Source organism: Saccopteryx leptura, chromosome 5 (genome assembly GCF_036850995.1).
Source record: "Saccopteryx leptura isolate mSacLep1 chromosome 5, mSacLep1_pri_phased_curated, whole genome shotgun sequence".
NCBI lineage: Eukaryota > Metazoa > Chordata > Mammalia > Chiroptera > Emballonuridae > Saccopteryx > Saccopteryx leptura.
Window position 1 is genome coordinate 203,659,236 of NC_089507.1, and position 26,387 is coordinate 203,685,622.

The window sequence follows — 26,387 nt, forward strand, 5'->3', positions numbered from 1 at the left end:
CATAGACCACCCACAAGATTATATAAAAATACAGAACATATTATATTAAATTCCCGCAGAGCTGGCATTCACTGAGGGCCAACCATGCAGCAGGCACTGCTCTAAGTGCTTTTTGTAAAAGCTGCTTTTATACCCATTTTACTGATGAGAAACCTGAGGCCCAGAGAGGTAGCTCAGATGTGTGACTCCGCGGCCTCATGACATTGCCGCCCCCACAGGCTTTATATTGTTAAGCAAATCTAATTTTCCTTTAAATATTTCCTGGGCCTGCTTAAAGGAAAAGAAACACTCCCTTTCCTGAAATCACTTGCCAAGCAACTTCAGTGAAGGCACTTAAGAACCTGGGAAGAAACAGGTAAGGTCCTGATACCAGCGTGCGGGAAACACGGTCCCAGTGACCGTCCGTTTTACTGATGACAGCGCTGAGGCTGGCTCAGGGAAGGGGCATCGTTTGTCTGCTGCAGCCCTGGGGATCCTGCCTGCTCCTCAGATCTGTCCTGTCTGGTCTAGACTCTTAGAGCCCATCCAGGGGTAACACGTGGGGTCTAGGTCATTCGTGTGGCCGCAGATGGGTTCCTCAGGTCTCAGCAGCCAGACAGCAGCAAGTTGGAATGGTTGAGAAGCTGGTAACTTGCAGCGCTCCGAGAGAGCAGACACCATTAGGGTGTCCAGTTTTAGTTTGTGTCATAATCCAGTGTCACCGAGCATTGTAGACAGACAGCCTGTGCCCTGAATTCTGCTCCATGCACACGCTTTGTTTTTTTCTGGGTTGCTTTTTCTTTTTTTCTTCTTTTCCAAGTGAGGGGAGGGAAGATAGACTCCCCCATGTGCCCCTACCAGCATCTACCTGGCAACCCGTCTGGGGCCATGCTTGCAACTGGGCTATTTTTAGTGTCTGAGCGGAGGCTTCTCATCGCCTGGGGCCTATGTGCTCGATCCAATCCATGGCTGCAGGAGAGAGAGAGAGAGAGAGAGAGAGAGAGAGAGAGAGAGAGAGAGAGAACACGAGAAGGAGGAGGGGAGGGGAGGGGAGGGGAGGGGTGGGGTTGGGTGTAGAAGCAGATGGTCACTTCTCCTTTGTGCCTGAATGGTAATCGAGCCTGGGACATCCACATGCCAGGCTGATGCTCTAACACTGAGCCAACAGGCCAGGGCCACGCTTTCATTTAAAAATAGGAATGAGATGCCTACTGTTAAAATTTGGGTAAAACTAATGTTAAAATGTTCCTATTTTGTTTCTCTTGGAAACCTTTGAAGACGCGACAGCATTGGGTTCAGAGTCCTGTGTGGGCACTTCCGATAGCACTGGTGTAGATGGAGCTTGCATTAGACGGGCCGTGGGTTTAAGTCCTCACAGTTCACTCTGCTTCCTGCACTTTGACACCAGGCTTGAGTTTATGGTCTGTGACATGCAAAAGGCCTCCTTGGGAAGCTCACTCCCCCCAGATTCCCAGCTGCAAGCTGGGGTGAGGTGAGGGGGTGATACGTGATCAAGTTCTATCGCAGGTGTTTCTGTATTAGCTCTGCCTTCCCCAGAGCACGGGAATTGAGTGCCCATCACCTGCCTGTAGTTACTCGGGTCACTGATTGCAGAAAAGCAGCCCACGCTCTCCTGTCATCTCCACAGAGCACACGGGGGTGGGGGGTGGGGGGTGGGGTGGGTATTGAAGGAAGGAAGACGGGGACCAGCCTGGGAAGTGGAGGGCGCATTCCCAAAGGCCATGGGCTGTTTCCTCAGTATTTTCCATGTGAATTATCTCACATTCAAAACCCGTGCTCCTCCTCTTAGGGTTTTGGCTTTCCAACGTGTCATCCTCGTCCTGTGGAGAACCTCCATTTTCAAAGGGAAAGCTTTTTATTGTTTGAGTGCAAAAGAGAGAGATTGGGGAATAATTTTCTCGTGGGAGGTGTGGTCTAGAATACGGTGACAGTTTTCTTATTCTCTACCAACCCAAAGCCAAAGGGGAGTTGTTATTATTTTTTTAATGGACTAAGATGACTTAAGTCTTTTGAGCCTATTTTATGTTTTGGCGAAGTTTGTGTTCACGTTCAGTCCTGATGACAGAACATGCTTGTTTAGTGGGTCGTTTATTAACCATTCAAAGCAAGTCATTTTTAAAAAATGGAATATATATATTTAAGAATCTTGGCACGCATTCTAGACGAATTCGGGTTGCGTTAAGGGAAAAACAGTTCTGAAAACAACCTGAATGCTCATCAGCTGATGAGTGGCTAAGGGGAATGTGGTATGTGTACCCAGTGGAATACCATTCAGTCTTAGAAAGTGTGCCACAGCGTGGCTGGGGTGGAGGACATGCTGAGTGACACGAGCCAGTCATGTTAAGGACAACTGCCACATGGTTCCATTTATGTGAGGAATCTAGGATCGGTGGACTGGGGGTTGTCAGGCACGAGGGAAGGGCAAATGGGGAATTAATTAGTCAACGGGGTTGAAAGTTGCAGTTCAACAAGGTGAACACGTTCTAGAGGTCTGCTTGCTGTCTAGCCTTGTGCTATCTAGTTCTGTGTTGTACACGTACACATTTGTTAAGAGGGTAGGACTCAACGTTAACTGTTCTTACCACAGTGAAATAAATTAAAAAAAAAAAAAAAGTTAAAAATACATCTTGGAAATGACCATCGTCGACTTAAACTCTCTTTCTCTTTTGCCCTCCTAGGGCCTGGGTTCCAATAAATAATTGCTACCTCATGTCTAAAGAAATTCCTTTTTCTGTGAAAAAGACTAAAAGCATCTTCAACAGTGCAATGCAGGAGATGGAGGTTTACGTGGAGAACATTCGCAGGAAGTTCGGGGTGTTTAATTACTCTCCGTTCAGGACACCCTACACGCCCAACAGCCAGTACCAAATGCTGCTGGACCCCAGCAACCCCAGCGCCGGCGCCGCCAAGATCGACAAGCAGGAGAAGGTCAAGCTCAACTTTGACATGACGGCGTCCCCCAAGATCCTGATGAGCAAGCCCATGCTGAGCGGGGGCACCGGCCGCAGGATCTCCTTGTCGGACATGCCTCGCTCCCCCATGAGCACAAACTCTTCGGTGCACACGGGCTCCGACGTGGAGCAGGACCCCGAGAAGAAGGCCATGTCAAGCCATTTCAGTGCCAGTGAGGAGTCCATGGACTTCCTGGACAAGAGCACAGGTCAGCCCCGGTGGGAGAGGGGGGAGGAGGCCGCTGGGACTCGGGCTGTCTGTGGACACCACACCTGGCCGGCCTAAGCCGGCTTGTGTCACAGAGTCAGTGAGAGCTTCTCAGGGTGTTGCACTCACTGGAGCACAGCTTACATTTTAAATGAGTAACACAGCTGGATTCTTGCTGTTAGGGACCAAAGAATGACAACAGTGTTGCCAGCGGGCCGTCTTGTAGGTCCTTGCTGGAAGTGGGCAGAGATAGCGAGAAATCCTTCAGTTTTTTTCTTTCTCAAGAATTTTATTTTAATTGCAACATTTTTCTATCAAAACCACGCAATTACACCATTTAATGCTGGAATATCAGAGAACCATGCAAGATAAACAATACTCTTTCCTCAAGTGCTGTCTCATTCCTTAACGGTCACCTTATTTAACAGTTGTCATGCATTAAAAATTTTTTTTTAATTTATGTATAGATTGTTTTAGAGAGAGTCAGAGAGGGACAGATAAGACAGGAAGGGAGAGATGAGAAGCGTCGATTCTTCATTGCGGCCTCTTAGTTGTTCATTGATTGCTTTCTCATATGTGCCTTGACGGGAGTGGGGGGGCTACAGCAGAGCGAGTGACCCCTTGCTCGAGCCAGTGACCTTGGGCTTCAAGCCAGCGACCGTGGGGTCATGTCTATGATGCCACGCTCAAGCCAGCGACCCTGCACTCAAGCTTTTGAGCCCATGCTCAAGCCGGCGACTTCGGTAGTTTCTAACCAGGGTCCTTCGCGTCCTAGTCTGACGCTCTATCCACTGTGCCACCGCCTGGTCAGGTCATTGGTTGATTTTTATATGTGCCCTGAATGAGGATTGAACCCCCAACCTTGGTGTATTGGGACAACACTCTAACTAACCAACCCAGCTAAGGCTGGTTTTCAGATACTTATTTTTAAAAAAATTTTAAATTTTTACTTTTTTTCTGAAGTGAGAAGCGGGGTGGGGTGGGGGGAGGTGGAGGTGGGGGCAGACAGACAGACTTCTGCATGCACCTGACCAGGATCTGTTTTCAGATCTTAACAGTCTTCCAGAGACCCAGGAAATCTGCCTTGATTACATAATTTTTATGTAAAATCACTACTTGTTAAATGTCAACTCAACATATCTTAAGAGTATTTTCCAGAGTGAATAAATTTCATCTACAGGTTGTACCTTGGGTGTTAGACTTCCTGCCAAAGTTTTATTTATTTATTTATTTATTTATTTATTTATTTATTTTTCTGAAGCTGGAAACAGGGAGAGACAGTCAGACAGACTCCCGCATGCGCCCGACCGGGATCCACCCGGCTCGCCCACCATGGGGCGACGCTCTGCCCACCAGGGGGCGATGCTCTGCCCATCCTGGGCGTCGCCATGTTGCGACCAGAGCCACTCTAGCGCCTGGGGCAGAGGCCACAGAGCCATCCCCAGCGCCCGGGCCATCTTTGCTCCAATGGAGCCTTGGCTGCGGGAGGGGAAGAGAGAGACAGGCTGCGGGAGGGGATGAGAGAGACAGAGAGGAAGGCGCTTCTCCTGTGTGCCCTGGCCGGGAATCGAACCCGGGTCCTCCGCACGCTAGGCTGACGCTCTACCGCTGAGCCAACTGGCCAGGGCTTCCTGCCAAAGTTTTAATGTTGGTATTAGATTTCCTGCCAAAGCATTAACCTTGGATAGCTTTTCCCACTCTCTTTTTCCTCCTTCCCTCCCCTCCTTTTCTCCTTTCCATGACAACGCTAAGGAGCAGGTTCCATTCTTCAAGAGACCACAGAAGAGCCCAGAAGATAAAAAAAAATAAGAACTTAGTTGGGAACTCAATTCAACCCATTTTGGTTGTGTTGTTTCTTGGTTCTGGTTGGTTGGTTATTTTCAGGTATTGCCTGTAGCTGTTCCACAAATGGCTAGAGACGGAGCAGAGAAAGAGTTAAGGACCAGCGACTTTTGGCTCTTGAAAATAAAGGCTGCCATCTCTCTTTTCTTCAGTTCTCATCATAGCTGTGAGGTCCTAGGTACTCAGATGGGTTTTAGAGCTTTATTCTAAGAGGACGTCACTTGTGTTGACACAGTTTCAGAAAAAACTTCCCTCCTGCCCTCTGGTGTCTGACCAGAATAGTCCTTAAAAGCTACTTTGTATTCCATCGCACGATTTCATGTAAGCCCAATTAACAGAGCATGGTGCATGATCACACAGGCTCCCCAGCCTCTTGGTTCCCACGGAACGCACGCTTTTGAGAAACTGTTTTAACTTCGGCAGCCATCCTGGGAATCACCGTCACCTCCGCTTCCATTGCCATGGTTTTTGCCACATCCAAGTGCTGCCTATTTTGTCACAGTCAGAAATATAAACCTCCAATTTTGTTTCCTCCTACGCTAAATAAAATGTATATATAAGCTCTGACCAGAGTCCTTAAAAGCTACTTTGTGTTTAAATTGTTGTTGTAGTTTTCCCTACAGCACAGGAACTGACTAATGTGAATGTCATATAATTTGTTTCATGAATTGTAAATCCTTTTGATTTTGTTTTCCCCCCAACCTTTTAAAAATGGTAAAGTAAATAACCGTCTTAGGTTGCAGGCTGAAAAAATATGGGTGGCATGCTAGATTTGTCCCATGGGTTGGGTTGCCAGCCTCTAGTATAGGCTAAGAGAAACTGAGTCTGTCTCCCGTTTCACAGAAGGTCCAGTGAGGTCCTGGGAAGAGGGTAGGGAGGGGCCGAGGTACCTACCGGCAAGTCCTGAATCCAGACCCTGGTTCTTTTTACTGCATTCTACTGCCCTCTGCTGTTTGCAGAGATAATAATATTCATTGGAAGAAGGGGATATTTATTGAAATGATCTCACAATAAGACTGTGGTTTATCCAAAACTGTGTTTAAAAAAAAAAAAAAAAAGATTGCCTTAGGAACAGAAAAGCCATATTAGTTACAGCAATGAAAAATTTGTAACCAGCAACATAAAATCGAAATATGTTATTAAATAAAATGTTTATGAGTTTAGATACGCTTCTATTGGTGGTGAGGTGGGATTGAGACACTCAGAATCATGTGTCTATAATCCTTGGAAGTGGAGTTAGCTTTCTGAGGAGCACGTTGCTCAGCCAGAAGCCTCTCTCTCACTTGTGGTGTCCTGGAATATTAATGGTCAGAGTGGTTTATATTCTCAGTGATTTTTTGCTTCCCCCTTTATCTAGGCCTCTTGGCCAGAATTGATGCCTTCTTCAATATTTGCTTGTGGGATCCCAATTTAAGTCATTAATATATATTAAGGTCAGAGTCCTGGGCCTGGCTGTCACCACCGTGTGAACTAATTGGCCTTTGGTCTTATAGCTCCATTTGAATGACTGCTTAGGGAGAAGGGAAACTGTTTTCATAAACTCCCTTTTTATTGTGAAATCAATATGTATTTGTCATAAAATAATTGTTATTTACAAAGACTATAAGGGCGCAGATTATACCACCTCCTGCAGTCAGTCCTTTGATTCCAGCGTGTAGAGAGTTTTCCACGTTGGTATATAAGTCATACTATTAAGTTGAAAACTCTCACTTCCACAGGTCACGCAGGTATGGAAGTGAGCGAGGCTGGGAAGTGGTAGGGACTGGGGTGAACTAAGGCAGAACTGCACCCCCTTGCCATGACTGATTACATGTGCACATGGGCGCTTGTGTGTATAACACTTTCCAAAGCAATGATGCCGACTTCCTATCCGACATATGAGGCTCTGAGCTATGCCTTTTTTCTAAAGGGCAGTGGGGCCTTTTCTTCCTCCTGGTTGTAGCAAGTGGGAACGGGGGCTCAGTGTTGCCAAATTTCTGGTTGTTCAAGAGAAGCCTCAATTATTATTATTATTATTATTATTATTATTATTATTATTTTTTACAGAGGCAGAGAGAGAGGGATAGACAGGGACAGACAGGAACGGAGAGAGATGAGAGGCGTCAGTCATCAGTTTTTCGTTGCGACACCTTAGTTGTTCATTGATTGCTTTCTCATATGTGCCTTGACCGGGGGGCTATAGCAGACCGAGTAAGCCCTTGCTCAAGCCAGCGACCATGGGTCCAAGCTGGTGAGCTTTGCTCAAACCAGATGAGTCTGCGCTCAAGCTGGTGACCTCGGGGTCTCGAACCTGGGTCCTCCATACCCCAGTCCACTGCGCCACTGCCTGGTCAGGCTACCCTGACTTTTATTAAAAAACAAACAAACAAAAAACAAGAAATGATACGCTACATCAAATGCATCTGTGAACTATGTGCTTGGTTCGTGGATCACCTGTTTGCAATGTTTGGACTATTTAGAGTTTTGTTTTTTAAATTTTAACTTAACCTTGTGTTCTGAATACATTTTCATGTTAGGAGGTAACAACCCAGCATTTCTGTCCCATCACAGACCATCCAGTGATGTACCTGTGCATGCCACCATGGCTTGTGTAAGATGCAGCACTTTGGACATAGAAGCTGTTTTCAGGGTTTGATAAGTAGAGGACATTTAGCATGACTCGAACCCCCCTTCACCTTCAGAGGGCTGGGGTGCAGGGGAGGGAAGGGACATTTTTTTCTAATTTCATCCTAAGATTCCTGTTTCATGTAGTCAGAACAGCATTTAGCACAGGCTCGCATTCTGTAAATGTAGATCATAAACGATGTGTCTTAGCCCACACTTGTGAATTGCACATCAAAGTATGAAATCTTATTAAATTATTGGTGACTTCAAAGGCTATTAGTTCTTCCTTTGGGCAAGATTTATGGCGTTATAAAAGGATTGGCATCCGTTTCAAAGCTTAATTGAAACAAGCATTTCCCAGTGTCCTTTTTGCTTTTGAAATTGTCTCGAGTGAATTAAAACGAGATTCCTCAGCCTTGGCACTGTTGACATTTGGGGCCAGATAACACTATTGTGGGGGCTGTCCTGTGCACTAGAACAGCACCCCTGGCCTACTAGGTACTGGTAGCATGCCCAGTTCACAATTATGACAGCCAGGAACGTCTCCAGACGTCGTCACATGTCCCCTGGAGGACACAGCCATCCCTCCAGTCCCCACTGAGAACTATTGATTTAATGTCCAAGGCTTTTGAATTTCAGCTGTGAACAGGATTCTGATTGCTGCCCATGTATCTTTGAAGCTCTTATTTGCATTTAATTTGTGCCTCATTTTTTTTCTTCCTGAACATAAAACATTCGTTTTAAAATTTAATGTTATAGAATTAATGGCCCGTCATTCTACCCTAAGAGGTGACGACTATTAAGAATTGGCTGTTCCTTGCAATTTTTTAATGTAAATAATCACATTGATGATGATAAATTTTTTTCTTTTTTTTTGTGGCGGAATGGGATCACGCTAAGCTTTTTGCCTCTTAGCTTCGCAGTGTTTCTTGGCTTTCTTTCTGTGTTAGTGTGCATAGTTCTCATTGTCAGGAGTGTATAGATCATACGTAAATATGACAGGTGATGGGGGTGTGATGGAATTTTGAGAGACATGACTTGAGGAAGAAACCTGGCTTTGTGAGGTAATATTTTAAATGGGCATGTTGACTCACTCCCTTCTTTCCAAGATTTTGTTTATTGATATTTTAGAGAGAGAGAAGAAGGGGAGGAGTGGGAACCATCAACTTGTAGTAGTATGTATGTGCTTTGACTAGGCAAACGCAGGGTTTGGAACTGGTGACCTCAGCATTCCAGGTTGACACTCCGTCCACTGCCCCACAATAGGTCAGGCCTGATTTGTTTTCTTAATGTCGTTTTTATATATGATACATATACGTCCTTGCTAATTTCCTCACCCCCAATGCTGTAGGCATTTTGGCCAGCCGAGTATTCCCCACATTTCTCTAGATGGCCACATAAAAGCCGGAATAAAAGTTTTTAAGAGCATACCTATTGAACCTCGCTGGAGTCATATAATTACAGAATTCTTCATGTATATTTTTCTATGTTAACATAACATTTTTGTACCCGTTTTAAAGATTTTAAAGGTCCTTCACTTGCAGCATGCATCAGAACGGCATTCTTTCTTATGGCCCAGTAACATCTCATTTCTTATGGTCACAGTTTGTTTGTTGCTGGACATTGGGGTTGTTTCTACCTTTGGGCTATTGCGAATAGTCCTGCTCTGAACCTTTGTGTACAAGGATTTGTTTGAGTGCCTGTTTTCAGTTCTTTGGGGTATATACCTAGAAGTGGATCTTCATGAGGTTTTTCAAAAGTATTGTATATCTGTTTGTGTACTGCATGCATGTCTCTGCTGTATACATGAAGTGGAGGAGTTTTTCACCCTCTAAGAACCACTTCTTGCCCTCTGAGCAAGAAGGCACTGCCCCCGTTGAATGCATGGAGAGGTGGCAGCAGAGGTGGGGATCAGTGGAGAGATCTGGGGTATATTTTGGAAGTGGTGTGCATAGGCCTTGCTGAAAAGTTGGGTAAGTTGAGGCAGGAGAATTGAACAACCTGGTGAGTGGCTGTCACATTAACTGATAGGGGTCGAGGCAGGTCCAAGGTCTGTCACAAATCGGGTAGGTGGGGCAGGTGACACTCAGGGTTGGGCATGGACTATGGCTTCCTCAGGACTTGCTTCCTGGTGTGGGTCCTGTGGGTTGCTAGGTGACTGAGGTGCTGCCCCTCTCAGTGACAGGAAACAGTGTGATTCTAGAGGCCCATGAGGGTGGCCCTGCCCTCTGCTGGCCGGGAGGGGCGTGAGCCAGACCTGTCTCCACGCAAACCGTTATCCTTGCCATATCCAAGAACTATGTTTAAAAAAACAAAACAAACAATTTAAAAAGCATGTTTCTTAAACCTCAGTACTGAAGTTTTATTAACAAAGGAAACTATATGTGAAATTAAAAGCTTGTATCAGTTGCTTGTTTATTTTGATCACACACACATACATACACACACAGAGAATTATAAAGATAATTACTTTGCCTGTGTTGTTACTAAAATCTTCTGCAGGACCACAGCTGGGGCAGGCAGGGCTCTGTTAGGCCGCCTTCTGGCCTCTCCTTTTTACTTTTTTAACAATCTGTTAAGCAGGGAACCATGGACTCACTTGGCTGAGGGCTCTTGGGACAGTACCTTTGCATGTATTTTTAAAAGAATTTATTTTTATTGATTTTAGAAAGAGAGAGGGAAAGGTCAGTTTGTTGTTCTACGTTTTTATGCACTCATTGGTTGATTCCTGTCTGTGCCCTGACCAGGCTCGAACCCACACCTTAGTGTCTCAGGACAGTGCTATGACCAGTTGAGCTACCTGGCCAGGGCCTGCATGTTTCTTTGTTCTTGTTCCCTTTAGGGTTAGGCTTCCTTGTCAAAGTTCCCTGAAATCCTCAGCAGTGCTTGATAGTGTGCTAAGTTAGACCCTCTCTGCTAGACCTACATGTTAGTTTCAGAGACTACAGTTAGATAAGCCTGGTTTTCTGGAGTCCTCACAGGTAGTACATTATACCGATCTTTTCAGCCACACAGATCCCTTGGAAATAGGTAGAACATAAATGAATGAATTAGTTAAAACACAAACAAAAAAAACAAACACCCAAACATCCTAACGCTAAATGTTTTGTTGGAAATATTTAAACTCTTTGAAAATGCCCTCATGTTTATTTGTGTTTCTTTGTGTAACAAGCACTTCAGCGCTGCTTGTTACTGTACTAGCGGCTAGTCAGTAATAATAACAGCCCTCAGTTGAGGGCGGGATTCCTCTTTGCCGCTGTCAGGAAAGGAGATTCAGAGACATCGTGTAACTTACCCAAGATCACACAGCAAGTCAGCAGCTGAGCTGAGATTTTCGCCTGGTCTGGCTTTTATTCCGTGCTTGAATCTACTTCTCTCCGTGCCTAGAGTCTTCCCCACTCTGTTACATTAGACACAGTGTGGGTGGGTCCAGACACCAGAGATGAGGTTACCTCGGGTATATTGAGTAGCCCAGCTGCTGTACAAGTTTAACCTATCGAATCCTCACCCTGAGAATCCCTATTTGGCAGGTGAGGAAACCGAGGTAAGCGCCCACCCCAGTGTCTGAGAGCCTGTGACGTCCCCATGACGTCTTGATTGCTAATACCTTTGCCGTCTGCAGCGGTCTCTGAAGGACCGATCACCTCCGAGTCTGTTTCCTGTGCATCTGAGGAGAGATGGCAGTGTGTTGCCTGTCGCACATTGAGTAGCAAGACAGTCCCAGTGATGTCCAGGGAAAGGGTGTGAGGGTCTCCAGTTGGCCCGTCTGAGCCACCTCCTTTTGTTAAATGGTTTGGTTTCTGTCTTTCCTGTGTACCCAGTGGATGAGGGTCCAGGAAACAGGATATAAGGTAGTTTTAAGGCCTTTTTAAAAGCTTTGGGCATAGGTACGACTTTCCAGCTTACTGTCAAAGTTTGAAACAGTGAAAAGGAGATAATTTACCAGCGTCCCCTCACTCCACCTGGGACTGAATTCAGCTTCCTTCAGCCTTTCAGAAGCTTTGAAACGGGAATCCCGAGCTCTCCTGAGGGGTCAAGTTGGCCCCCGGCAGGTGCAGGAGCTGTGGGAACCGGCCCCCGCGTCTCCCACAGCGAGAGGCATGCCGTTGACATGCCTGGCTCTGGTCTCTGCATCTGGACCGTGGTGGGGGCTGGTTTAATCGCTATTTATTTTGAGATTTACACCCGTGAATGGGCCAAACCAATTTCAGTGGCAGCTTAGCCGATTTGTCTTAGAGCTTTGTGTTTAATAGAATAACTAGGAGGCCTCCTTCCTTTGTGGCTTTAACGGTTTAACATTGGGTAAAAAGCCCTTTGCTTTGAAATAAATGGCCAGCCCTGCCCGCTTCACCCCATCGGTGGTGCTCTGGTGACCTGTTGAAATCAGATACAATTTCTCTGCTCTCCCCCACCCATCAAGGAAGACAAGTTTTATGTGTTTATTGTTTTGTAAATCTGCCTTTTAACAAGTGCCATACTTTTTTCAGCATCACCGGCCTCCATGAAGACGGGACAAGCAGGGAGTTTATCTGGCAGCCCGAAACCTTTCTCTCCTCAAGTGTCCACGCCAATCACAGTGAAAACGGACAAGACGTCCACCACCGGAAGCATCCTGAACCTTAACCTGGGTCAGTTAGAATTTTGGAAGTCTCTTTGTGTGGCAGTGATGAATATTTTTGCAAGTTTGTGATGCCCTCTTGTGTGTGTGGTTCTTGAACTCTGAACTCTTTGAGCGAACTATTTAAAAGCTACGTGGATGACTGTGAAGACAGATCAATAAAAGGAACAAGTAAGAGGTTTCCTAGGACTTGTTAACATGCAAAGCTGTTTTATCTTGGGCACTTCAGGCCAGTGCCGACAGCCTTACTTGCCCTTGACCATAGTGACGCAGTTCTCATATATGTAAAGGTGTATGTGTGCGTGTGTGTGTGTGTATGTGTGTGTGTGTTATATGTTTGTGTGTATATCCACTATTAGGAGTCAGTATTTTCCTTTTCTGTGTGCAGTATATTCTGATATAGTATGTCCTCAATTCTCTCCTATTTTTTTTTTTTTAAATACTACCTTTGGCCAAAGTCTTCAGCAAAAATTGGCACTAGAAATGTTAACTACCTTATTTTATGAAGTTATTATTGTATTGATACATTCCACCATGGTTCCCAGTTTTTATTGAGCATCTATGTATTATATAATGCTTTAGGCACGGGGCAGAGTGTGGTGAGCAAGGGCCCTGCTCTCGTGGAGCATGGGTTCTAGAGGGACAGAGGATAATCAGGGTCGACAAACAGGACAGGTCATGCCACAAGGTGAGAGTGTGAATGTGACAGAGAGGTGGGTGGGGTGGGGCTGGGGAGAAGGGGCAGTGGTTCACTAGGTGGAAGGGTTAGGGAAGGGCCTGTTGGAGTGGAGAGTTGCATGACAGGAAAAACCAGCCATGCCAGGACCAGGAGGAAGAACATTCTAGAAGAAACAAGACATTTACAGGCCCTAGGGTAAGGATGAACTTCGTGTGTCATGGGTGTGGCAAGGAGGCCCAGGTGGTTGGTTATGTTCCAGTGAGGAGGGGTGTGGGGGGAGGGGGGAGTCAGAGAGCACAGGGACCTTGAGGATCCTGGTTGGAGCAGTGGAGGGAGGTGAGCTGGCTTTAGAAGGACCTCTTGGCTGCTGGGTGGAGACCGGCCCTTGTCCGCCATTCCCAAACAGGGGCAGCTTCCTCCCTCCACCCGGGAGACACTTGCAGTGTCAGGAGACATTTCTGTCAGCACAGCTGGGGGGTGGGAGGTGCCGCACGCATCCAGTGGGCAGATCAGGGGCGCTGGCGAACACCCCGCAGTGCACAGACCAGACCCTCGCTGCCAGCAGTCCCTGGGGTGTGCCAGGAACTGTGCTGATAGATTATTTATTTATTTACTTTTATTTATTCATTTTAGAGAAGAGAGACAGAGAGAGAGAGAGAGAAGGGGGGAGGAGCAGGAATCATCAACTCCCATATGTGCCTTAACCAGGCAAGCCCAGGGTTTTGAACCAGCGACCTCAGCATTCCATGTTGACAGTTGATCCACTGTGCCACCACAGGTCAGGCTGTGCTGATAGATTTAGATGTGGCAGGAGGAACAGGAGCCAGCTCAGTTTTAGATTTTGTACCTTTGGGTGCCTTGAGGCCAGGTTAAGGCAGAAGTATAATTCTGGGCCTCTTGATTGGTACACAGGGGTTGGGTTAGAGCAGCTGTTCTCATAGGGTGGGGTGGCGGCGGGGGTTGCCTGCCACCGGCATTTAGTGATTTAGTGGTTGCAGGTCAGGGAGGCTCGTACATGTTCCTCCCCCACCAAACAAGGAATTCTCTGGTCCCAGTGGCAGTAGTGCTGAGATTAAGACCCGGGTGTAGGACATAAAGAGTGAGGGTCCGGGGTGCCTGAGTATCTCCATCAGCAGAGAAGGCTGAGGAGGCGCAGCGGTCAAGGGGAAAGCCCCCGGGGTGGCTGGGGCTGTGTTTGTGCCGTGTGGTGTCCTGGAGGCATCTACTACAGGGCTTAGGGAGGGTTCTCTAGCACGATTTTGCAGGCTTTGGTGGTCAGTGCCTTCCAGATGCATCTTGTCTTGCAGTGTCCTTTTCAGAGAAAAGTGGAGAAACTGGAGTCTGGAGAGGAGGCCTCTGGTGCCTAGAATTGCAGAGCCCGAAGGTGGCAGGGCTGGGTGTGTCTCCACAGAGCCCTGCGCCTTGCTCACCGTGGGTCACCTGTCAGTGCAGCTTGGATGAGATTGGAGTCAGTGCGGTGGCTAAATTTAGGGGCTCCCGTTCAGATTGATGGGTGGGAATTGCTTACTTGGAGAACAGGGGACCCATTTGCTGCCCTGGGGAATAGTCATCGTTCTCAGCTCTGTGGTTTGCTTTCTCACCCCCTCCTCCCACCTCCACACCCCGAGAAGAAACGCTGTGTGGAGGCGTTCTCACGGTCACATTTCCTCTGTGCCACTCATGCATGGTGAGAATAACTCCTTCCCTAAATCGGGCGGCCCTTGGGCATCCTCGTGACACGGTGGGTCTTTCGGTTTGGCTTGACCCACGGTGGGAGTGCAGTTTCTTCCTGTCCTGCGTTCGGGGGGTGGGCCCAGCCTCACCAGGCCTCCTGTGCAGAAGCTCCCTGCTAGCTCTTCCCATTCTGGGACCCGTGCCTTGTTGGTCAGTGGGAGCAGAAGCATTGGGAATGTGGGTGTTTCAGGGCTGGGGTTTCAGTTACCTACTGGGAAGAGGATCAGATGGGAAGCAGTGAAAAAGTCTCATGGATGAGTAGAAAAACGGGGCAGTGGAGGGAAATGCTAAATCTCAAGCATCCCAGGGACGGGGGCAAATGCTTTATGGGCCTTGATTATGTCCATCGTCTGTGTAAGGACTTTGAGCAGCCAGAAATAAGGTAGTGCTACAGATAACGATGACATTGTGACAGCTAACAGAATATTTGATTTAAGAATTACACTGGAAAAGGCAAACTCGTGGAGATGGCAGACAGATCAGTGACTGCCAGGGGTCCCGGGGGTGGGGGGCGATTTGACTACAGATCGCAAAGGGGTTCTGTGGCAGGTGGAATCGTCTGCATTCTTCTTGTGGTGCTGGTTACACAAAACTAAGCAGGTGTTCAAACTCAGAACCATATTCCCCCAAAAGGGAATTTTACTCTCTGCAAATGAAAACTACTAAAAACCCCCCATAAGCTTTAAGGTAGGTAGTAGCCCCATTTCACAGAAGTGGAAACTGAGGCCCAGGGAAGTAAAGTTACCTACCCAGGGTCACACATGGTTTGAGGGAAAGTTTGGCCGGTTTTGCTGTGTAACTTGGGCTTTTGACTGGGATACAGGACCTAAAATACTTCCAGACAGGGCCCAGTTTTAACTTTCATGTGCCCTTGGACAAGCTGGCCGGCTGTAGGGGTGTGTTGGGGGCTGGATTACGGGCAATCACACGGAGGACAAAGTGCTTTCTGATAGGAAGCAGCTCCCACCACTCGAACCTGTGTTTGTCAAGATTCTGAATTTTCAAGAAAAACAGAAATTCGTATTTTTATGGGAACTCTTATAAGTTTTTAAAAATTTTACGTCAATTCCTTCAAAACATAAAGACTTTACTTGGGTTAAATAAATCCAACTAACAAAAAGCAAGCACCAGTCCGCGGGTCATTCGTTGGTTACTTGACTCTCATAAGTATGAATTTGGGTGCGTGACCGAGGGGAAGGTTTCTGCAGAGGTCGAGACCGACCTCACCCTGCTGCTGGCAACACGGCCCCTCAGTGGCTGCCCTGTGGGCCTCTTAGCTCCTAACAGGGTGCCCAACCCTGGAGGATTGTCACCGGCCCCTGTGTGACTCTATGGTGATTATAAATGAGTCACAAACAAGAACGAGTTGGTGAGACCAGGGCCGAGGAGGAGGCCCTGATTCCTTTCTTCTTCTGGGTTCTGGTTTGTGTTCTCTGTGAATGCTCCTCTCCTGGCTCACAGAGGGGTCTGCTCTGGGCTGAACAGGTGCAGCGGTGCAGCGGTGGGTCCTGTCAGTGACAAGAGTGAGCCTGGCTGCTCTCTCTGCGCTGCGTATTTGGCCGCTGAGAGACATGCGTTCTTCCCAGGAAGGCGGGGGCCTGGGAGTTGGGCATTGCTGAAGAGGCTGGAGGCAGTGTAGGGGCCAGGGTTTCCCAAAGGTTGTCTTGATTTCTTTTTTCCTTTTTTACCGTGAGTGAAGTGAGGAAGAATCCCAGCATGGCTTTGATGGGGATGCGAGCATCTGCCAGGGTCTCTTGTCTGACTAGTGTACCCTTGAAGGGGCCACCGTTTTGTGGCTCCTGGAAGTCCATCTGTTATAGTCAGCCGTTGGGTTTTGAACAAAGGAGTGTTCTATTTTATCTTTATTTCTTTTCTTTTGTAACTGAAAAAAAGAATTGGTTATGTTTCTCTTTGAAAAAGTTTATTTGGTTTTTATAAGTCATGAGGGCACATGGTAAGAGACATTTCAAAGTACAGAAGGATGTTTAGGGAAAAGCCCCCCTGGCTGCGACCTCCGATCACCTGCTTCTCACAGGCGACCACTATTACCCATGTTTATCCTCCCTGGAGAGTTCCCTACTAGATATATACCAGTGTGATCCCTGGCCGGTTTGGCTCAGTGGTAGAGCATTGGCCTGGCGTGTGGAAGTCCCGGGTTCAATTCTTAGTCAGGGCACACAGGAGAAGTGCCCATCTGCCTCTCCACTCCTCCCCTTCTCTCTCTCTTCGCCTCCTGCAGCCATGGCTTCATTTGAGCAGGTTGGCCCAGGGCACTGAGGATGGCTCCATGGCCTCTGCCTCAGGTGCTGAAATAGCTCTGTTGCTGAATAACGGAGCAGTGGCCCCAGATGGGCAGAACATTGCGCTGTAGGGGGCTTGCTGGGTCGATCCCAGTCGGGGCGTATGCAGGAATCTGTCTCTCTGCCTCCCTGCCTCTAAGTAAAAGGGAATAAGAAAGATAAATACCAGTGGTTCTCAATCTTGGTGATTTTGTCTCCCAGGGAACATGGGACAATATGTGAGACATTTTTATTGCCACAACTGGGGTGCTACTGGCATCTAGTGGATGGAAGCTAGGGTTGCCGTTAAACATTCTACAATGTACAGGACAGCCCGCCCCTCCATGCTCACCTCCCTCGACAAAGACCTATCCAGCCCCAAATGTTGAAGCGCCTGCATTGAGAAGCCCCAGGAACACAGACGTATTCCTATCTGTGTTCCACTTCCTCCTCTCCTCCCCCGTGCTAAAGCTCCTCCCCATTGTCGCTTTTCCCACTAAACAGGTTGGCTCTCTGTGTCCGGGCACTGAGCTCTGCCACTGTTTTATTTTAGCAGCTGCATTTGAATCCATTTCACAGTGAACTATAACTTTTTTAGCCAGGCACCTCATTTATGGACTCTAGGTTGTTTTCCATCCCCCCCCCCCCGTTGAAAACAGCTGCGATAAAGACCCCTTTACCCACATTATTGGAGTGTGCAGCCATAGGGTAAATTCCCAGAAGTGGAACCCCGGGTCAGAGGCCACGTGCACTTGACATTTGGAGAGACACTGTCAAATTACCCTCTACAGGAGCTGTTCTGATTTAACACTCCCTCCAGAAATGGAAGATCGTGCCTCTTTCTCTAGCGTGGGTATTTTTTTTTTTTTAAATCCGTGGTTTCCATTTATAGCCTGAGCTGTCTTCCTATCAGCTGAAAAGTTCAAAATGTTGGCAGCCAGGGTGGATTCTGAAGATACTCCCGATATAGAAGGGCAGGGGTGGAGAGAGTCCAGAGAAGCCCCTGCGAGCTGAGTGACAGCAGCCCGCTTTCCTCCCCCTGGAGGGGAGGCGAGTCCAACGCAGCTGAAACGGTCAGGAAGATCATTACATTCGGCCAAACGGAAGGTCTGCTCCCAGGGACCTGGGGCCAGCTCCCTGGCTTTTGGTGGTTTCTTGTTAGAACACACAGTACAGTAGCTTATTGACTCGAGCGACCTTATTTTTGTAAAATGAGGTACTTTCCTTTCTTTTCATTTCTCTTGATGATGAGGTGTAGGTCTCTCTGTGAACTTGACGGTTTAGAAGAGTGGTTCTGTTAACACAGATACGCTAGGGTTCAGGCAGATCATGAGGGGTTTTCTTTACTCTCATTGGTCTAACACAGGGTTCTCAACCTTCGCTGCCATTAGAATCACCCAGGGGACTTTTAAAAGGCCAGTGTCCAGGACTTAGCCCAGGCCAATTAAACCAGAGTCTCTGGGGGTGGTGGCCAAGGCATTAGGATTTTTTTTTAAAGCTCTACAGGTAATCTACGTGTGGCACCAGGTTAGCAGTCACAGGCTCTTATACAGGGGATGGCAGAGTTTACAGCCTTCAGACCAAATCTGGTTTTCCACATGTTTATGTAAATAAAATTTTAATGGAAAACAGCTACAGCTATTGGTTGACATACTGTTTCTTTTCACCAGAGCCTGTGTTGTTTACAGCAGGGGTCCCCAAACTACGGCAGCATGCGGCCCCCTGAGGCCATTTATCCGGCCCCCCGCCGCACTTCCGGAAGGGGCACCTCTTTCATTGGTGGTCAGGACAGGAGCACATTGACCATCTCATTAGCCAAAAGCAGGCACATAGTTCCCATTGAAATACTGGTCAGTTTGTTGATTTAAATTTATTTGTTCTTTATTTTAAATATTGTATTTGTTCCCGTTTTGTTTTTTTACTTTAAAATAAGATATGTGCAGTGTGCATAGGGATTTGTTCATAGTTTTTTTTTTATAGTCCGGCCCTCCAACGGTCTGAGGGATAGTGAACTGGCCCCCTGTGTAAAAAGTTTGGGGACCCCTGGTTTACAGAGCCTAGTTATTCTCTGGCCCTTTACAGAAAGAAGAGTTTCTGACCCCTGGTGCAGTAATTGGTGTTTTTCAATAACTGCTATATGGGATTTATTTTTTTTTAAGAGACAGAGACAGGAAGGGGGAGAAAGTAGGCTTCAAGTCAGTGACATGGGATCATTCATGTCAATGATCCCGCGCTCAAGCCAGGAACCCATGCCCAAGCTGGCGACCTTGGGGTTTTGAACCTGGGACCTCAGTGTCCCAGGTTGATGCTCCATCCTCTGTGTCACCACTGATCAGGCTATTTGGGATCTATTAACTGTGTAAAAATGTTATTGAGGACTGATGAGCATATCATTTGGGTAGCAGCCCCCCCCCCCCCCCCCCACACACACACACTTCATGGAGAGTATTTCTGTGTGACACTTCTTTCCTAACTTGTACTTGAAAAGGCTGCCTTTTCTCTTTGGAATCTAATATGTATCCTCATTTCTGTGAGCAGGAATTACCAGACAGACATCCTATTCTGCCTTTTGCTGTCGTATTTGCAGATTAGCTGTTGAAGCCCTTAAGTCCTATTTGTACTGTCTTTAATTGGGTCCTTTTTTCTTTGTTTCCCTGGTCCTCCTCCTTCTCTTCCCCTTCCCCTCCCCCTTCTCTTCCCCTTCCCCTCCCCCTTTCTCCTTTTTCCATCATGGCTTCCCTCTCTGTCTTCTCTTTGTAAGGTGATTCTCCAGTGAATTTGAACAAACCCTTCCCCTCCACAGTGGCTGTGCATTCACACCTGTGAGTGTCTTCAGTCCTGGTGCTGACAGACTCTCTGAGAAGCTCCTGGTTAGCATATGCGTGCGTGCTGTGTACACACGTGCATACACATGTGCGTGTATACCCACACATCATGCACAGATACTGATATGTTTGCTTGAACCTCATCTTTTTCTTAAGAGAGCGAGGGAAAGAGAGGGACAGATAGGAAGGAAGAGAAATGGGAAGCATCAATTCTTTGTTGCGGCACCTTAGTTGTTCATTGATTGCTTTCTAATATGTGTCTTGACCAGTGTGGGCTCCAGCGAAGCCAGTGACCTTAGGTTTCAAGCCAGTGACCTTTGGGCTCAAGCCAGAGACCACGGGGTCATATCTATGATCCCACACTCAAGCCATCGACCCAGCGCTCAAGCCAGTAACCTCGAGGTTTGGAACCTGGGTCCTCTGTATCCCAGGCTGATGCTCTTTCCGCTGTGCCATGACCTGGTCAGGCTCTTTAAGCCTTTCCTTGAACGACAAGGATGCTGTTTCTGCTTCGTGCTGGCAGTCCACCCTGAGTGTGGTTTTGGATAAAGGCCCTCTCTCCCTAATCTTACTTTAATGGAGGCCTCATTATGGTAAGAAGATCAAGTCTGAGCAATTTGTTGCTTTGGCCATCTGCAAATGTGTTGAGTGGGGCATTTGGGAGGCTGCCTGTGGTCACTTCAGTGGAACAAGTCTAGGCCTGCAGTATAGGGAAGAGCCCTTTTCTGGGGGGGAGGGAGGGGTGGTGGGAGGAGAAGGCGTGGCAGTCACATGGGGAAGCAAAACGTAATTGAAGGAAGAGAGAGAGAGGAAAGACTTTGAACAGCTCCTGTTGGTCCACCTCTCTGTATCCTGGGCCTCTTTAACGGCCTGGCGGCGGGGGGTGTGTGTGTGTGTGTGTGGAGATGGAAGGAAGGGCTTGAGCTCTGTCGGCCTGGTGATGGGGTGTGTGTGTGTGTGTGTGTGTATGGAGATGGAAGGAAGGGCTTGAGCTCTGGCGGCCTGGTGGTGGGGTGTGTGTGTGTGTGTGTGTGTGTGTGTATGGAGATGGAAGGAAGGGCTTGAGCTTGGACGGCCTGGTGGTGGGGTGTGTGTGTGTGTGTGTGTGTGTGTGTGTATGGAGATGGAAGGAAGGGCTTGAGCTTGGACGGCCTGGTGGTGGGGTGTGTGTGTGTGTGTGTGTGTGTGTGTATGGAGATGGAAGGAAGGGCTTGAGCTTGGACGGCCTGGTGGTGGGGTGTGTGTGTGTGTGTGTGTGTGTGTGGATGGAGATGGAAGGAAGGGCTTGAGCTCTGACGGCCTGGTGGTGGGGTGTGTGTGTGTGTGGACGGAGATGGAAGGAAGGGCTTGAGCTCTGAGCTTGTGTGAAGAGGCTCAGAGGTGGCTTCTCCTCTTTGTCCTTGATTGAATGCCACATGCTTTCTGACTTTTTCTGGGACCAGTCTGGGTCGGGCAGATGCCCATATTCTCTGCTTGGGGTTGGTTGGAGGGGCAGGCATGGTGAGATGGTGCTCCTTCCTGCAAAGTCGCAAGGCTTTCTGGGCCTTTGCAACAACCTTCTTCATTCTGTCCCCTTATGTTTCTGGGACCCTAGAGGAGGCAGCTGAAGAGGAAGGGAAGGGATTCAGGAAATGCAAACTCATGGAATCCGGTCTAGTTGGTCATAGAAAGAGCCCGCGGCCAGAAGTTGGGTGGTGGTGGGGCAGGACCTTGGCCTGAGTCATCAGCAGTCAGAGGCCTTTGCCTGGGAATAGGGCGAGGAGCTTGGACTCTTGTTACCTGAGCGAGAAGTCACAGTTTTAAAATATGCACGCCTAGCCTGACCAGGTGGTGGCGCAGTGGACAGAGCGTTGGACTGGGATGCAGAGGACCTAGGTTCGAGACCCCAAGGTCGCCAGCTTGAGCACGAGTTCATCTGGTTTGAGCAAAATCCCACCAGCTTGAACCCAAGGTCGCTGGCTCCAGCAAGGGGTTACTGGGTTTGCTGACGGCCCGCGGTCAAGGCACGTATGAGAAAGTAATCAATGAACAACTAAGGTGTTGCAACGCGCAATGAAAAACTAATGATTGATGTTTCTCATCTCTCTGTGTTCCTGTCTGTCTGTCCCGTCTATCCCTCTCTCTGACTCACTCTCTGTCTCTGTTTAAAAAAAAATGCATGCCTAATGTGTTTACCTTTCCCCTACATGCTGAGAGTCAAATGGAGGCAGAGCTGGCTGGGAGGAAGGTCTGCCTCTCTTCTGTTTTCCCTTCCTTTCGAATTTGAGTTCCAGACCAGGTTGAGTAAGAATGAAGAATGAAGCTGGGGGGCCCCAGTTATCAGGGGCTCCCCAGCCCCCTGAGGGGCTCCGCATCTCTCTTGGATACACGCTCTCCTCTCTCTAATTCCTTCCTGGAGTTCAAAGCACAGTCCGGCCAGACTCGATGTCACTTTATCTGCTAATACTGAGATGGAGCATATGACTGTAATCTTTGGCTTTCGAGATTCCCTAAAGATGCTGAGTTCTGCAGACAGCCATCTGGCTGGGGCCGTGCCTTTCAAACACTGAGAGCAACCCTGGCGATTGTTTAGGAGACTGTTGTGTAGTAAACCTGCCAAGTGTTTTCTCGGGTTGTTACTTCTGCCCATGTCATTGAGCAGGTGATGTTGGGACAAATGACAAAAATGTTTTAGCCCTGGCCAGTTAGCTCAGCAGTAGAGCGTCAGCCCGGCATGTGGAAGTCCTGGGTTTGATGCCCGACCAGGGCACACAGGAGAAGTGCCCACCTGTTTTTCCACTTTTCCCCCTCTCCTTTCTCTCTATTTCTCTCTTCCCTTCCCGCAGCCAAGGCTCCACTGGAGCAAGGTTGGCCCGGGCACTGAGGATGGCTCCATGGCCTCTGCCTCAGGTGCTAGAATGGCTCTGGTCACAACAGAGCAACGCCCCAGATGGGCAGAACATCGCCCCCTGGTGGGCAGACCTGGTGGATCCCCGGTTGGGTGCATGCGGGAGTCTTATCTCTTTGCCTCCCTGCTTCTCAGTTCAGAAAAATACACACACAAAAAATGTTTTAGGTGTTTTTCTCTCCTGTGATCTAAAATGTGTGTTTGTGAGAAGTAAGCCCTGGGAGTTCTTTATCCGTCCACTCCTGGTCTGACGGAGGTATGTTGGTGTCTTCCAGATCGAAGCAAGGCCGAGATGGACTTGAAGGAGCTGAGTGAGTCGGTCCAGCAGCAGGCCGCCCCCGTTCCCCTCATCTCTCCCAAGCGGCAGATTCGCAGCAGGTTCCAGCTCAACCTTGACAAGACGATAGAGAGTTGCAAAGCACAATTAGGTATGTCTTTTGGTTCGCTTTCCTCCTCCTCCTCCTTCTCCTCCTCCTCCTCCTCCTCCTCCTCCTCCTCCTCCTCCTCCACCTTTTCCTCCTCCTCCTCCACCTCCTCCTCCCCTCCTCCACCTTTTCCTCCTCCTCCTCCACCTTTTCCTCCTCCTCCTCCTCCTCCTCCTCCTCCTCCTCCTCCCCTTCCTCCTCTTCCTCCTCCTCCTCCTCCCCTTCCTCCTCGTCCTCGTCCTCCTCCTCCTCCTCCTCCTCATTATATGTAGGGATACCACCCAGGTGTGATCAGAGATGGAGCCTGGCTGCTTTGAACCTTGAGTTGTTTGTTCAACTCAAATATATTTCTACTCACAGCCAGTTATTTCAGATTTGCTAGTTAATTGTTCAGACAGGCTCTTTGAATTAATTCCTCAGTGTATTCTTTGGTTGTGGCAGCCTGCAGATTGGAAGTGCAGGTTGTGAGATGCGTTAGAAGCAGAAAGGTCCTCCGGGGTCTGCCTCTGAGCACCCTCTCAGTATGTTAGTTAGTGTCTTGACTTTAGGATCATGTCCTGCAAGTGTCCAACACAAACCCTTCTCCTGACTGGGCCCTCCCCACCTGGGAGACCCATCCTGCTTCCATACCTGTTGCCTCCCTCCCTCTTCCCCTTTGCTGCTTGCCTTCAGGCTGCCTACCTGAATCCTGTCCCTAAAGCTGAGCTTGGTGTCAACTCCTCCAGGAAGTCTCCTCTGATTGCTCTTCCATCTGCCCACCTCCTGTGATACTTTATTGTTCAGAAGCAACAGTGGTCCCTTTGTGTGGAGGTATCCCTCCCAATCTAGACTAGAAGCTCATTGAGTTTCCCCACCTGAAGGAGCCAGTGACTGCTTGGCCCTAGACAGCCATACCTTGCAGGCCTGTTGCCCAGAGTGGCCAGATCTGCTCTCTCAGCAGAAGCTGGCCATTGTGATTTGTGTGCGAAATTTCCCGATTTGTGAATTGGGCAACAGATTCCAAATTACAAAACAAGAGCAAACAACAAATTACTGTGTGGGCCAAAGCATTGCTTCCTAAATAAAATGTGGTCAGGTGTGGCTTGTGGGCTGTGAGTTTGCAACCTCTACTCTAAGGCGTTGGCCTGCTTCTTGGTGCTCTGGACACGAAGGGTAAAGGGCTTTCAGGCTTCAGGGATGTGTGAGGAGCTCTTGGTTTCGGCCTTGCCTCTCTCTTGATTTTCTCTGTGTCCTAAGACAAGTGATTGCTCTGAACCGCTATTTTCTACTCTGTTAAATGGATCAGTTTTAGTAATTTATCTCTGGTGTTCCCTTCCATCCTTCCCATGTTTGTATCCCCATTAGTTATCACTGTTGCAAAGCTTTAGCTCCAGATAATTCAAAATTTAGGTGGTTTGGTCCCGTGTGTTGTCTTTGACACTCTCTCCAAACACAAGGTCCCTTTGTCTGCAGGTCTCAGTGGCACCTTTTGTTCACTGCGAACCCCACCAGGCCAGTGTGATGGCGACTTGAAATGTTTCTTTTTATTTATTTCCAGTGTTTGGCGTGGAAAATGTTTGCGTTCTTGGTCCTGCTTTTTATTTTGTGACTATGCCACATGCTGGGTTTTCTTTCTGAATTTAGGCATAAATGAAATCTCAGAAGATGTTTATACGGCCGTGGAGCCCAGCGATTCAGAGGATTCCGAGAAGTCCGATAGTAGCGACAGTGAGTATATCAGCGATGACGAGCAGAAGTCCAAGAATGAGCCGGAAGACACGGAAGACAAAGAGGTTAGTCGAATGGACAAAGAGACATCCACTGTCAAAAAAAAGCCCAAACTGGCCAACCCACTGGAGATTAAAGAGGAGCTGAAAAGCACATCGTCGCCCCCCAGCGAGAAGGCAGATGCAGGCCCAGTCAAGGAAAAGGCAAGTCCCCCGCCCGAGAAGGACTTTTCCGAGAAAGCCAAACCCTCGCCTCACCCCACGAAGGATAAACTGAAGGGAAAAGATGAGACGGATTCCCCAACAGTCCATTTGGGCCTGGACTCCGATTCCGAGAGCGAACTTGTCATAGATTTAGGAGAAGACCATTCTGGGCGGGAGGGTCGGAAAAACAAGAAGGAATCCAAAGAACCATCTCCCAAGCAAGATGGTAAGTGACTATCCAGTTTCCAGTTTCTTGATTTGGTTTCCAGTGCCACCTTTCATTTGTATGATCAAAGCTCTGTGACTCCCTAATATTGCCGAGGGAGACGGGGCAGAGTGAGGATTGGCTGCGGGTCAGCCTGCCGGTTATGCATTAGGACCAGGACTCACGCCGGGCCTGTCCACTGCGTACCTGCCCAGGACCCAGCGTGCCTGATTTTGAGCACACAAAAATAAGTCGTCTTAGAATGCAGTCGCCGCCCCTAGGAGTCAAGTCGCTTGTAGCCTAAGCAACTTCTTTCCCAGTATGTCCATTCATTGTCCTAAAGTGTTTGCCAGCATTTAGACATCTGGCAAGGCTGCCGTTGTTAGGAGTGTTCCGTGTGAAGGTCTTCCCCCTCATGTTGCCCAGGCATCTCAACGCGCACTTTCTTACTAGAATATGAGACCATTTGGGTCAGCAGTACCAGAACGGTGAGCATTTCTTGGGGCACTGGAGATCCAGGGGGCATTGTGTGGTGCGCACTGGGAATGGTATCCCACCGTATTTGCATTTAATCCCCCAGATTGCAGGGTGTTTCCTCACTGGCCCTGCTGGTGGTTTTTTTTTTTTTTTTTTTTTTTTTTTTTTAAATTTTTCTGAAGCTGGAAACGGGGAGAGACAGTCAGACAGACTCCCGCATGCGCCCGACCGGGATCCACCCGGCACGCCCACCACGGACGATGCTCTGCCCACTTGCTCTGCCCCTCCGGGGCAGCGCTCTGCCGCGACCAGAGCCACTCTAGCGCCTGGGGCAGAGGCCAAGGAGCCATCCCCAGCGCCCGGGCCATCTTTGCTCCAATGGAGCCTTGGCTGCGGGAGGGGAAGAGAGAGACAGAGAGGAAGGAGGGGGGGGTTGGAGAAGCAAATGGGCGCTTCTCCTATGTGCCCTGGCCGGGAATCAAACCCGGGTCCCCCGCATGCCAGGCCGACGCTCTACCGCTGAGCCAACTGGCCAGGGCCCCTGCTGATGTTTTGTGCTGGATAATTCTTTGTCCAGTGCCTGGGAGGCTGTTGAGCAACATCCCTGGCGTCTCCCCAGTGGATGCCAGCCAGGAGCACCTGCCCGTTTGTGGCAATCAGAAATGTCTTTGACATTGCCCCCTGGGGTGTCCTCTGGGAGGCGAACCTCTCCCCTGTTTGAGAACTGCTGCCTGAGTCTCAGC

At 48.5% G+C, this 26,387-nt stretch overlaps 1 protein-coding gene across 23 annotated transcripts in view; it reads left to right on the forward strand.

The window, feature by feature from the left end:
* The window catches only part of ZMYND8 (zinc finger MYND-type containing 8), a 122,647-nt gene that overhangs the window by 66,336 nt on the left and 29,924 nt on the right, over positions 1-26,387 (forward strand). For 12 of the 23 annotated variants that reach the window (XM_066387579.1, XM_066387583.1, XM_066387581.1 and 9 more), the window contains 5 exons: positions 278-355; positions 2,679-3,160; positions 12,093-12,233; positions 22,903-23,055; positions 24,676-25,188. In XM_066387579.1, coding sequence (XP_066243676.1) covers positions 278-355; positions 2,679-3,160; positions 12,093-12,233; positions 22,903-23,055; positions 24,676-25,188 — 1,367 coding nt within the window. The remainder of the gene's footprint in view (positions 1-277; positions 356-2,678; positions 3,161-12,092; positions 12,234-22,902; positions 23,056-24,675; positions 25,189-26,387) is intronic. The other 11 variants (XM_066387587.1, XM_066387596.1, XM_066387594.1 and 8 more) reach the window with 1 other exon arrangement.